At 47.4% G+C, this 13441-nt stretch overlaps 1 protein-coding gene across 3 annotated transcripts; it reads left to right on the plus strand.

Annotated features, from left to right (window-relative positions):
• Nucleotides 1–451: 451 nt before the first annotated feature.
• Pars2 (prolyl-tRNA synthetase 2, mitochondrial) lies at nucleotides 452–8468 on the plus strand. 3 transcript variants are annotated; one of them, XM_074080028.1, is made up of 2 exons: nucleotides 452–552; nucleotides 6245–8468. In XM_074080028.1, exons 1-2 carry the CDS (start codon nucleotides 531–533, stop codon nucleotides 7699–7701), a joined length of 1479 nt encoding a protein of 492 aa, XP_073936129.1. In that variant the 5' UTR covers nucleotides 452–530; the 3' UTR covers nucleotides 7702–8468. The 3 variants fall into 3 exon arrangements, with proteins under 3 accessions (XP_073936129.1, XP_073936130.1, XP_020030967.1); XM_074080029.1 differs by lacking the exon at nucleotides 452–552 and adding an exon at nucleotides 575–725; XM_020175378.2 differs by lacking the exon at nucleotides 452–552 and adding an exon at nucleotides 735–794.
• The last annotated feature ends 4973 nt before the right edge of the window (nucleotides 8469–13441 follow it).

Below are 13441 nucleotides of genomic sequence, written 5' to 3' on the forward strand. Positions count from 1 at the left end.
TCGAAATCCAATTTGTCATAATTACTGAGTTCTGTGGTGCCCGCTTCCCTGCCCCGCTTAAATTCATATTGGTTTATTGACAGTCTTCTCTCTCTAGAATGTAAACTAACTGAATGCTGCGATTCCTGGTGTCTGCAACAGTGGCTTGTACAAGACTGCTCAAAAAATATTTTGTGCATGAAAATGTGAATTCATATCTTAAGGACTGGGCACTGGAATAAAGGTGCCTTTCTCCAACTCTTTCACAATTTTAAAGTTATTTAAATTGGGAGCATGAACAATCAGAGGACGGATTAGAAACGACAAGGGTTCTCATTTTTCCTGGTTACCCGGTAGCCAGCGGTCCTGCCATTCCAAGCGAGGGGCGGGGTCTGGCAGTGGGCGGGAACACCAGGCTCAAATCCTCGGAAGTTGTTATAGACCATAGAGTTACACCTCCCTAATTCCTAGAGAGCACTTCCGGAACGGGGATCGGGCTCTTTGCTGCTTATGCTAATCTATGATCATGGAGAAGAGCCGAATAAGGGGGAATGCTGGAGAGGGTGAATTCAAGTATGGTATATTTGATCTATTGTAAGAACTTTTGTAAATGTCACAATGTACGCGCATTCTGCTCTCCCTGCAAACCTCTCTGGCGCTTCGGGAGTGAAACGGGGCCAGGGCGCCGGTTGGACGCTTTGAGTGTGGCTTGGCGATTGGCTAGAGGGATAGGAGGCGGGCTGAAGGTGAGTTGGCGCAGGCGCGCTAGCCCCGTGTGGCGAACGAGCGGGTGTAGCTGGTCCCGACTGCCTTTGGTGAGCATGGAAGACCGGAGCACGTGAAGGGCAGATCGGGATGGCTCAGTATAGTGAGGGCCGGGTTCTGGGCGCCAGGGCGCAAGGAGCTATGTGTCCGTTTTCCCATGTGCATCCTGTCCTTGAGTTGGGGCACGGTTACCATCTCAGAGTCTTGGGTAGTGCTGGTCAGCTGATCTCAGGCTTCTGTGCTATAAACGTGAGGGCAGCACTTCCTCCCTTGTCGGCCTCGGGTGGTCTTTGAGAATTACCATATTCCTAGAAGGGCCAGCCTCGGAAGGGCGTCGGGGATCACCGGGTGGCTGAAACTAAACTACCTTCTCATTTTATGAATGGGAAAACAGGACAGGGAAGTAGAGTGGCTGGACCAGGGTCACCCCCGAGCCAGTTCTTAAGAGCCGGGCGTGGAGTCCCATTGCTGTTACGTGTCGCCCGTCCCCTGATGGAAACGTCGTGGGATTTGGAATTGGGTTTCTTGCCTTCCAGGGGAGATCCTGTCCCATTGCTCTAGCCTGACACGATTGACTTCACATTTCAGAGCCTATGAGTTGTGCACAATAATCATAGTAAACACTTTATGACACTTCTGGTACCAAGCACTGCTGTAAAAGCTTTGAGTACAGTTTTTCTGCTTGGATTTCGGGGCAGCTGTGGGTCCAAGCACCTTAGAAAAGGCCTTGGGAGAGCTGACTGCCTCACAGAGTAGGTACTCTGTAAGATGTTTTGGATGAGTGAATGACTCAGAGGCACTTTGCCCGAGTCTGAAGCACTGGACACGTTAGTTACTATATTAAAGGATAAACTTTAAAAATTAAGAATCCTAATTATTCTCCTGTTTGGCACATATCTAATAGAGGGAGAGTGCTTAAAGCTTTTAAGTTATCCAGCTAATTTTATCATTGCACCACTTTCGTCTTCGTTTATTAACATCTGATTAAGAAATATCAATAATAGCCTAAGTATTAGGCATTGTTTATACTAGACCCTGAAATGCAATAATGTGGAAAACTTCATGAACTTATAGTTTTTGTGTGTGGTACCCCCCCTCACCCTCCGCAGTACTGGGATTTGAACTCAGGGCCTACACCTGAGCCATTCCACCAGCCCTTTTTTGTGATGGGTTTTTTTCAAGATAGGGTCTCACAAACTATTTTCCCAGGATGGTTTCACACCGCAATCCTCCTGATCTGTGCCTCCTGAGTAGCTAGGATTACAGGTGTGAGCCACCAGTGTCTGGAATGAACTCATAGTTTAATGGAGGAATAGGACATGAAAGATCATTCACGCCAATGCCTGACACACATGTCTGGAAACATTTTTGGAAGTGATTCCAGTACAGTTTACTATAAGGAGGTGTGGGCAGATAGGGCACAGAGAAGGAAGTGACTTTCTGTTTGAAGGGGTAGGAGAAGCTGCTTGAAGGAAGTAAACCTGAATGATGACTTGGAGTTGCCAGGAGATGCGCAAGGTTGGCCTGTTCTGGTAATGGATGAATAATTTGGGGCATGTTAGAGAAAAGGTAGGATAACCCGAAGAGGTGTGTTCAGAGCAAAATATGAAAAGCTTTGATGGCATCCTGAGGAATCTATGATGGGGAGCCGTTAATGGATTATACAGTGGAGTGACTGAATCGGCCATCCTTTTAGCAGTAATATGACTCATTAATTTCATTGGTAGAACATTTATTGAATGTCCACTGTGTCCAGCACTATGATGGATGCTGCAGATAACACTTGGAATAAAATAGACATAATTATTGCCCTTAGGGGATTTATGGTGTAAATCAGCACAGGGGCACAGCAAGGCCCTTGCAGTGGCTCTCCCACTGTGACCCCTGGACTAGTAGCATCAGCAGCACCTGGGAATTGGTTAAAAATAAAGTTCTCTGCCCACACCTCAGATCTGCCAAATCAGAAACTCTGGGGAAGGGCCTAAAGGAGTGGTGTTTTGTTTATTTTGCAGTACCGGGGTTTGAACTCAGGGCCTTGCTAGGCAGGTTCTCTATCACTTGAGCCACGCCTCCCCACATTGGCGCTTTAACAAGCCCACGGTGATTCTGATGCTCGGTTAAGTTTCAGGCTCACTGGATTACTGTAATGTCGCAAGTGGTATTGAGAGGTTAACCTAAGGTTGAAGCAGTAAGTGGGCAAACTTGAGAAGAATCCATAGAGACATTCATTTGCTTTAGCAGAGTCAAGGGTGAAGGAGTTTTTGACTTGACCACTGGCAAAATGTCAGATTTCAAATAAGTGATGGAGCCAGGTGTGACTCCTCATGTGCCTTTCCTGGGCCACACTTCCATGAGAAAGCTCTGTGGTCGTGCCTCTCCCCACACCCCCGTCCCCACTTTAATATTTTTAGAGTGAACAGAGGAAATGGATGGGGCTGCTTGAGGGGACCATCTAGTGGAAATGAACCTGCTGAAGGTAACCACCAGGGGTTGCAGCCCCAGAGCTGAGAGACATCGGTAACCTGTTCTCAGCGTGCTGCCGGGGCTTTGCTCCATGGACTGCTAAAAAGTAGAGGTACTTACTAACTTTGACAATATAAATCAAGACACTTAAGAGTCAAGAAACTTTGACTCATTAATTCCATCGCGAAATGTTCCCCAAATATATAACAAAAAGAAAAAAGGCACCTGCTCGTTGAAGATTATGTACAACAGAAAACCAGCAGCTCTGGTGGCAGAAGAATCATTTTTTATACAGTCCGTCAGTGGAAGGTTTTACTTCCATTTGAAATGTGTGACTATCTTATAAAATCAGAGAGGAAAATACGTATTCATTGGCCAATGTCTAGGAAGCCCCTGCCCCACTCTAGGATACAGTGGTGATAGTTTATACGGGGCCTTGCCTGCACAGAGCTGAGGGTGTGGAGGGAATCAGGCAGCCATTGAACAGTCACCCTAGCCAGTGATTAGTGTTTGATAGGGGACCAGTGGGCTGTGCAGGAGAAGCCAGTCTTTTGAAATGTGGGGAGTGAAACAAGGAAGGCTTCCCAGAGGACAGGATGGCGATCCTGCAGCCTAGAGAAAAGGTAGATAATTGCTCTGAAAAAGGGGAAAGGGTGCTCTTTCTCACAGAGGGCATATGTGTTTAAGAGTGTGGTGCAGCTGGAACTGGGAGAGAGCAGTAGAGAGACAAGGCCGGAGAGGGCCAGCTCCTGGGGTTACGGTTGGTGGCCTGTACACACTCTGAAGGTTAGAAGCTTAGACCTTATTCTCTGGGCAGCAGGAAGCCATTCCAAGCAAGAAAATACATATTGCCCATCTGTGTATGGGAAGCCTCCCCCATGGCTGCAGCAAGGAGAATGGGTGGAAGGAGGCAGGAATGCAAGCCGGGAGACCAATGAGGAGGCTGCTGCCGCAGTGGGGGCGAGTAACGACAGTGGCCTAGACCAGGATGCAGCTGTGGAGAGAGGCAGCAGAGGGCTGGTGAATGTAGCCGAGCAAGGGGCAGGGTAGATGAACCCAGGTTTCTGGTTTGGTAGAGGGAGGCTTGTGGTGCCATGCAGAGTAATGGCAGCTCTGGGGGAGAATGGGTTTGGCAGGAGATGCTGGATTCATTTTGCAACTTGGAGTGTCAAATCGCTGTGCACTGTTCTCCAAGGGTCAGGTGGATAGTAGGTCTGAAGCCACACGGAGAGAGGAGATGAGGACTGAGCAGGGATTGTGTGCGGGGAGGAGAGCAGAGGCAGGTGGTACTGATACTTAAGTGGGAGGTAGGGAGACAGAGTTTGTAAAAGAGCCAAGGGATTGCAACAAAATGTCAGCAGCAGTCAGGGGAGGGATTATAGTTGACTTAATTGTTTCAGTTTCTTTCCCCAATTTCCTAAAATTATAACAAAAATAGCAAATATCTACCAAGCTATTAGTATGTGCCAGAAACTGTCCTAAGAGCTTTTCCTAACTCCCTAAATTCCCAAAGTAAACCTACACAGAATGTCCAGTTGTCATTACCACTTTACAGATGAACAAACTGACCACAGAGGGGCTAAGCCACATGTCCTAGGCTACATAGAGAGCAGCTGGGGGAAGCCTGTCTGGAGTCCAGGCTCCCGGGTTCCAAAGCCCTGCACACTCTACTCAGTGGTGTCTGCACAGTAGGTTGTTACGTCTTCATAATGAGGAAAATACTGATTAAAAAAAAACAAGTGGAAATGCTAAGAGAAGTAGTACTTTGATGTACAGGAATATGAGAAATGGGAGAATTTGCATCTGCACAGTCAATACCTGTTTTAGGAGCTTGCTAGAGCCCAGACCTGTTACTAGAATCTGTGGTGTTCCAGGGAAGTCTCCGAAAGGGAGGAGGCCTCCACCTGGCCCTTGGGTGCTGAGTTCATGATGTTGCAAACAAGAAATTTAGGATACCTCAACCAAGAAAGTTTGTTAGTAAAGCAAATATAGAAAGGTAGTATGGCAATGCTGGGTGCCGGTGGCTCACGCCTGGCTACCAGGAGGCAGAGATCAAGAGGACCTCAATTCGAAGCCAGCCTGGGAAAACAGTTTTTGAGACCCTATCTTGAAAATATTCAACACAAGAAAAGGGGTGGTGGAGTGGCTCAACTGGTAAAGCACCTGCCTGGCGAGCTTGAGGCCCTGTGTTCAAACTCCAATGCCGCCAGGAAAAAGAAAGATAGTGCATAACCCAGACATGGGTGTGGGCACATGTGATAACAGGGGCAATGAGTACTCTAATGTCAGGAGTATTTATGGTGAAAAAGTAGATTGGGGATTTGACTGAAATTCACCTTAGGATAACTGCTCACCTTTGTTCTGACACCTGGTATATTTAATCATTCTTGTTATTACACTGTCTTACCAATTGGCCCAAAGATTTTAAGATTGTATTGTTAATTAAATTTGGGTCATTATGACATAAATGTTTGAGCGTTCTTGTAAGCAGAGGCTGGGTCCTGCCAGATGCCCCCTTCATGACAGACGTCCATCCTTGTCATATTTTCCTTTGTAAACATTTTTTGTGACCAGAGGAGTCATTTTCCCCAGTGTTTTTTTTCTAGGATAAATGCTTTTCTTTACAATATTTTTGCTTAGTTTCCAGAGCACACTAATTATTTGGGCGAACTGGAAAGGTTAGAGGGAGAGGATTGTTGTTTTTTTTCCCCCTTCCTTTTTACTAAGTGTTGCAGCGTATTGAGGGAGTTAAGGCTTAAAGACAACAATGCCTGTGTGCTTTTATTTATTTATTTATTTTCATTTTTCTTTTATTATTCATATGTGCACACAAGGCTTGGTTCATTTCTCCCCCCTGCCCCCACCCCCTTGCCTGTGTGCTTTTAATGAAGCTGTTCATTAATAGTGTTTGTCTCTGAATGCCTGGCTGCTGTTTCCCATGTCTCATCCATCCTGTCTATCCTGCCTCAGCCTGAATGGCCACTCTTGGTGCCAGAATGCAGTCAACGCTCATCCCACACAACTCGTTTTTCTCCAGGTTTTTCTTCCCTGTACTGGAGTGTCATGGAAGGCCTGCTGACAAGATGCAGAGCATTGTCTGCCCTGGCCACCTGCAGCCGCCAGCTGTCTGAATATGTTCCCCACAGGTTTCACCCCTGTGGCCCAGGGAAAGGGCAGCGCTTGGTTCTGTCCCGCATGTTCCAGCCGCAGAACTTGAGGGAAGACCAGGTGCTGTCCTTGGATGGAAAATCTGACAGCTTGACCTGTAAGAGCCAGCGGCTGATGCTGCAGGTGGGCCTGGTCCTCCCAGCAAGTCCTGGCTGTTACCACCTCCTGCCCTATACTGTTCGTGCCATGGAGAAGCTCGTGCAGGTGATAGACCAGGAGATGCAGGCCATTGGGGGACAGAAAGTCAATATGCCCACCCTTGGCCCGGCAGAGCTCTGGCGAGCTTCCAGCCGCTGGGACCTGATGGGTAAGGAGCTTCTAAGACTTAGAGACAGGCATGGCAAGGAATACTGCTTAGGACCAACTCATGAAGAAGTCATTACAGCCCTGGTTGCGTCCCAGAAGAAACTGTCCTACAAGCAGCTTCCGTTCCTGTTGTACCAGGTGACAAGGAAGTTTCGGGATGAGCCCAGGCCCCGCTTTGGTCTTCTCCGTGGCCGGGAGTTTTACATGAAAGATATGTACACGTTCGACTCTTCCCCAGAGACTGCCCAGCAGACCTACTGCCTAGTGTGCGATGCCTACTGCCGCCTGTTTGACAGACTGGGGCTGAGATTTATCAAGGCCCAGGCAGATGTGGGCAGCATCGGGGGCAACATGTCTCACGAGTTCCAGCTACCAGTGGATATTGGAGAGGACCGGCTCGCAATCTGTCCCAGTTGCAACTTCTCAGCCAACATGGAGATACTAGACTTGTCACAAACAAACTGCCCTGCTTGTCAGGGACCGCTGACGGAAACCAAAGGCATTGAGGTGGGACACACGTTCTACCTGGGTACCAAGTACTCCTCCATTTTCAATGCTCAGTTTACCAATGCCCATGGCAAACCATCCCTGGCTGAAATGGGATGTTATGGCTTGGGGGTAACACGGATCTTGGCTGCTGCCATTGAAGTTCTCTCTACAGAAGACTGTGTCCGCTGGCCAAGCCTCCTGGCCCCTTACCAAGTCTGCCTCATCCCACCTAAGAAGGGTAGTAAGGAGGCAGAAACTTCAGAGCTCTCTGGGCACCTCTATGATCACATCACAGAGGCGGTGCCTCACCTCCATGGGGAGGTCGTGTTGGATGACAGGACCCATCTGAGTATTGGAAACAGATTGAAAGATGCCAACAAGCTTGGCTACCCCTTCGTGATAATTGTTGGCAAGAGGGCCCTGGAGGACCCTGCACACTTTGAGGTTTGGTGCCAGAACACTGGTGAGGTGGTCTTCCTCACCAAAGAAGGAGTCTTAGAATTACTGAGGACCCAAGTGCAGGTTGTCTGAATGCCACAATCCTGCTCCCACCTCAAAGCCTTTATGTCCACTCTAACTGCAGTTACCTCCATTCTCCCAGGTGCTCTCTCCAGAAACAGGGCAGTTCACAGAAGGTGACACCATTTAGGAAAACCAGTATTTACCCAGTCATTTTTTGGATCATTTGTATTCAAGGTCATTAACCTTATCCTCTTCTCTGAGCTGGCCATGCCACCATATGCCATTCCTTTTATAGTCCATTGTGGAAGCTTCTGTTAGGAGGCTAAGAGGCAAGAAGGAGACATAGTCTAATCTTGGCCCTTGGGTGAGTCACTTCCCTTCTCAGCTGACTTTCCCATACAGAGGATCGGAATGGCTGAAAGCTGAAGGTTGCCCTCCTCTCACCTCATTCCAAAGTCTGACCATGGGCCTCATGCTTCTTTTATTTCAGAGAGCAGGCCCACGAGACTCCACTAAGAAGGTAAGCTGAAAGTGGAGAGAAAGAATTCAGAGACCTGAACTTGACACATCCGTTTTCCTGCCAGGGCCTTGGTTTCCCCATCTGTAACATGACAAAACAGAGCTAGATCTGTAAGGTCCTTATAGCTGTCACTGTGTGGTACCATGAGAGGTTCATGATTGACAGATCTGGTTCCTCTGATCCTCATAGTCTAAAAACTTCTAGTAAAGCTGACATAATTGGCTGATGACCCAAAAACTACCTCCAGGGCTCTTGCCATAATGAGGTGACATAAGTCTGAAATCATTATTAAATAAAGTCAAACTATTAGAATGAACTTGTTTGTATTAATTTGACATGAAAATAACAGCTTCCATTTTAACAGCGCACCCAATAGTTTACTATGTCTTTTCATTTCCTGTTTCCACTAAAAAAAGAAAGGGATGGGGATGGTTGGCAAAATGTGTTTTAAGCCATTTCCACCCCCAGGTGTCAGGGGCCGGCTTCAGCCCCAATGGTGACCTTGTCTTGTGTGCAAAGTTGGATAGCAGAGCTATAACAGGTGACTGTGAAGAGCTGGTCTTTGCCTGGGTTTTGTGGGAAGCTGAGGGTGGCCCTGAGGCTACCACAGCCATGCTAGGTGAGGAACGTAACCAGGTTTCCATCCTTAGCCCCCAGCGCCTCCACATTTCTGAGTCCAACAAGGACCTGTCAAGGCTGAGCTCAAAGCCACCACTTCTGAAAACCTGCCCGAGAGCTCCTGGAGTGGTTCTCCTCTCTGCCTCCTGTGGAACCAATGACATTCATGACATTCCTTGTTTTGCACATACACACTTCACTGGACAGTGGTCCAGGTGGTCTCATCACTGATAGTGAGCTTCCTGACACCAGGCACCTAAGCTGGTGCACTGCAGTCCTTTTCTCGGTTAGTTGCCCTATCTCTTAACACAGTGGTCTGACAGCTTGTTACATCCACTGTCATTACTGTTAGCAACAACCCGATCAACACGCAGACACTAGCAGGTTTCCCAGCATGTGTGTCTGCCAGGCCCCAGGGACACAAGTGTCCCTTTGGGCTACTTTAGGTTTTCAGGCCAGCAGACTAGGATTCTGAGAGCAGACCTAGAAAGGATAGACTGGGGCTGGTGGAGTGGCTGAAGCATTAAGAGCACGTGCCTAGCAAGCCTGAGGCCCTGAGTTCAAACCACGCTGCTGCCAAAAGAAGAAGAAGGAAAAAAAAAAAAAAAAGGCCAGAGTGGCCTTGCAGGATTTTAACTTGCAGTACATTGGCATTGCCTGTGTTACCTGCAGAGGTTCTTGTTCCAGTCCAGAGGTTCCAGACCTGCATGCTTAGTTTCCCAGATGTTTCTAGTGTGTGATCAGAGGTAATGGAGAGCCGCTGGTGTTAGAGCCAACTCCTTGGGCCCACTTTGTAGGCGGGCATTTCTTGGAGTAATTTCAGTGGGGCATTACTAAATGATGATCTCTGTGCTTTTGATAGTCTAGTTTATCGGCCTGCCTTGTCCCACTGGCACTTTTACGTACTGTTTCCAGACCTTAAAACTGCACACTCAGAGCCATCAATCTCATTTTACAGATGAGGAAACCTGAGGCTCCACATAAGCAGCAGGTTCAGGTTGCATGGCTTAAGGGTCAGAGCTGGAATCCAGATTCTGGCTCCAAGCTATGTTTTTCCCACTATGCTGTTTGGCCTCTGCCTAGGCAAAGTGATTTTAATAACTAAAACTGAATTTGTGTCTGTCTAATCGAGTTAGCCTTAACTATGTAAGAAGTGGGTGTCTTCATTTTTTATTTTTTTCTTGCAGTGCTTGGGATCAAACTCAGGGCTTTGCACATGCTGGGTAAGCACTCTCCCACTGAGCTACAGCCTCAGCTTTTTTTTTTTTTGCGGTACTGGGGTTAGAACTCAGGGCCTCACACTTGAGCCACTCTGCCAGTCCTGTTTTGTGTTGGATATTTTTGAGATTGGGTACTTAAACTATTTGCCGGGACTGCTTCAAACCATGATCTCTGCCTCCTGAGTAGCTTGGATTACAGGCGCCCAACCCATTTTTGTTATTGTTTTTTTTAAGACGGTCTCTCACTATGTAGACCCAGCTGGCCCTCAAACTTGCAACCTTCCTATTTCGGCCTCCATAGTGCTGGGACTACAGGCATGCATCGCCATGCCTGACTTTTAAATAATCTTTTTAAATTTCAAATGTGTATTCCATAAGCTTGCTTTTTTTTTTTTTTTTTTTTTTTGGACTGGAGAACCATTTGAGCCACTGTGCCAGCTCTTTTTGCTTTTGTTATTTTTGAGATAGGATCTTGCTTTATTCCTGGGCTGGGATGGATTGCAATCCTCCTATTTGTACCTCCTCACATAGCCGGGACGACAGGCTTGCACCATGATATCCAGCCATGTGTCTCTTGAACTTTTTTTTTTTTGACCTGGGCCAGCCTTGGAACGTTGGTCCTTCTGATCTCCACCTTCTGAGTAGCAAGGATTACAGGTCTGAGCCACTGCGTGCAGCCTAAAATTGCTTATTTATGGAAGGCTAACCTAATGGCACTTTAAAACAGATTCTAGGAATAGAGAGCCAGTTAATTTTAAACTCCATAAATGTGCATGTCCTAGAGTAATCTGACGAAAATGTAGAATCCTGCAAGTTGAGAATGGAGAACTTCTCCAGCTCCCAGTGCACAGATGGGAAGCAGCCTGGAGCTGGAAGAAACTGATGCATGCCATCTAACTGCCAGGCCAGGCACCACTGCCCCTGTAGTCAGTCCTGTTGGGATAAGCAAAGTCAGGCTGAGTCAGCCTTTGAGCGGCCAAAGCCTCATAGGCTGCTGAAACAGGTACCATCTTCTATTACAACAGGAAGACAAGGAGCACAGTGATTAAAGTCAGGCTGAATGAAATCTGAGCCGTCCTAATCACTAAGTCAGGGTCTCTTCTGGTAACCGGAGGCAGTGTGATTTAGTGGAAAGATCAGAATCTTCAGAGACACAGTTCTAGACTCACCACGTACTAAGGATGCGACCTGAGACAGATTGCTTGCCCTTTGCACATACAATTCTTTATCAGTAAGATGCCCATGCTAATGGTACCCGCCTTGTGTAGTCTGGGGTGATCTGGGGCTGACAGATCACTCTTGTGAAATGCTTAACCCTTAGTCTGCACTTGAGAAACTCTTCCCTTACACCTGAGGATTTCCAAGGACTTAGGAACCCCCTCTACCCCTCCCCCCACCACCCCCAGGAGCTCAGGCTCTGTTGTTATCTCAAGACCTGGATCTTCTCTTGACACTGTGCTTTATAGCCTTCTGGGGAAAGCCAGGAGGAAAAACTGAGTAACACCTGCAGAATGATTTCATCTCAGAAATATTCAAATGGTGTACCTTACTCTCACTGCTGTACTTGCCAATTTTACCTCTTGCCATAAATTGATGAAATGGGGATGCTGGCAAAATAACAGGTCCAGGCTGTATTATCATTGCTCATTCCTCAGGAAATCTAGAGGCAACTGGCTGGGAAACAGTAGAATTAATACTTGGGGACAAAGACTGGTGCATAACAAACCCATTGTGTAAATCAAGCTTAGAACGTAAATCAAGGGCCCATTAATATTCTGTGTTTTATTGGAAGAAACACCTGCTGGGCCATCAATAAAGGAATTTTGCAGAAATCTGTTGAAATTGCCACCTCCTTAACTGCTTGAGTACCAAGCCTCTTCAGAGTTCCTGCAGTCTGTTTCTGTATTAAGATGTCAGGATGCTTTTTAGAATAGATTGTTGGCATCCAAGGGCATGTACGGCTTTTATTAGGAAAATGGGAAAATAATTTTATGATGTTATTGTAGACCTAAGTAACATTTGAAGAAAATCAAAGTACTCCACTTTTTTTTTTCAATCCCAAAGTACTTGGGATTGAACCCAGAGCCTCATGCATGCTAGGCAAACACTCAACCACTGAGCTACATCCCCAGCCCCACTTAATTTATCATAGTAAGACTCCAGACTGGAGACTGGAATAAGACTGCCTGGGCCACCTAACTGCTATATGCCTGTGAAAAACACTTCCCCAGAGTCTCTGCACCTCATCTTCCTTATCCATAAAATGGGAACAGTGGTGCCTGGCTCCTAGCAGGTTCATGGTAAGTGGCGGCCACCCTTATATTAAGTGAATTAATTACATAGTAGGTGCATTATGGGCCAACTGAAAGGGATCACATCCTGGTGCAGGGACAGTGTCTACTGATGTCAAGCTAATGAGCTCCTGTGGTTGAGCTTAACTGCCTTTGGTTTAATGAAAACCATAGAGCCAGGAGAGTGAGGAGGAGGCACCTGGTAACAACTGAGGAAGCCTAGCTTTTAAGGGTAGAGGCTTCTGCTGAGGCTCACCTAGAAGCCAGTGGGCTGCTGGGAGCCCCACTGATGGGAGTCTAGGTACCACTGGGATTTGCTGTTTTCTGTGGGGGAATGCAAACAGCAGATTCTTCTAGGTAGGCAAACAGGTTGGGGACATTGCATGACACTGTGAATGCCAAGACTTTACCATAAACTTGTAGTGAGGGAGGCAAGGGCAGCTGGGTCTACTGCAAACTCATAGGAAGCAGGGCCCAGTCTTGGTAATCTTGGTATCTCTGAAGGCTTAGGAGGGCCCCGCATTCAAGTTCTACCGTACTCTTCATTAGCTAGCTGACTTTGGCAGGTTACTTAACCAGTAACTATCTGCTTCTTAGAGTGTGGGGAGCATTAGGCAAGCCAATGCTTATAAAGCACCAGGAATGCCACCCAGCCTAGCACCCCTGTGGGGAGTCCCAGGCCTGGGCATGGTGCCAGGGATGCACCAGACAAGGGTGAGACCCACATCTGCAGCAGCTGCTGTTGCTGCTGAGCCAGGCCAGCCTACTGCTGCCCCTGGCATATGTCTTTCATGGCTTCTCACCTTTGCTTGAAGGCCCCAATAATTCCTTCTTTGACTTCATGGCCCAAGTCCCCCAGTCACATGTGATGACTTCTGCCTCTGATCTGTTCAGCTAGTAATTGCTGTGTGCCTGCAAGGTGCTGAGCAGGTGCAGTGTTAGGCCCTGGCAGTATAAAAGTACAGGCCAGGGTCATCGACTCAGTTTACAGAGAAGTAGGGAAAGCCATCAAGTAAACAGTTACAGTGCAGTATGCAAAGAGTAGTGAAGGGGCAGATCCATGGGACACATGGGTATGGAACCAAAGGAGGGTTTCCTGAAGGAGGCAATGGGACCTGATTAGAGGCTGGGTATTAAATAGTGATGGGAGGGACAGCTGG

This window comes from Castor canadensis, chromosome 7 (assembly GCF_047511655.1).
Source record: "Castor canadensis chromosome 7, mCasCan1.hap1v2, whole genome shotgun sequence".
In the NCBI taxonomy this organism is placed as follows: domain Eukaryota; kingdom Metazoa; phylum Chordata; class Mammalia; order Rodentia; family Castoridae; genus Castor; species Castor canadensis.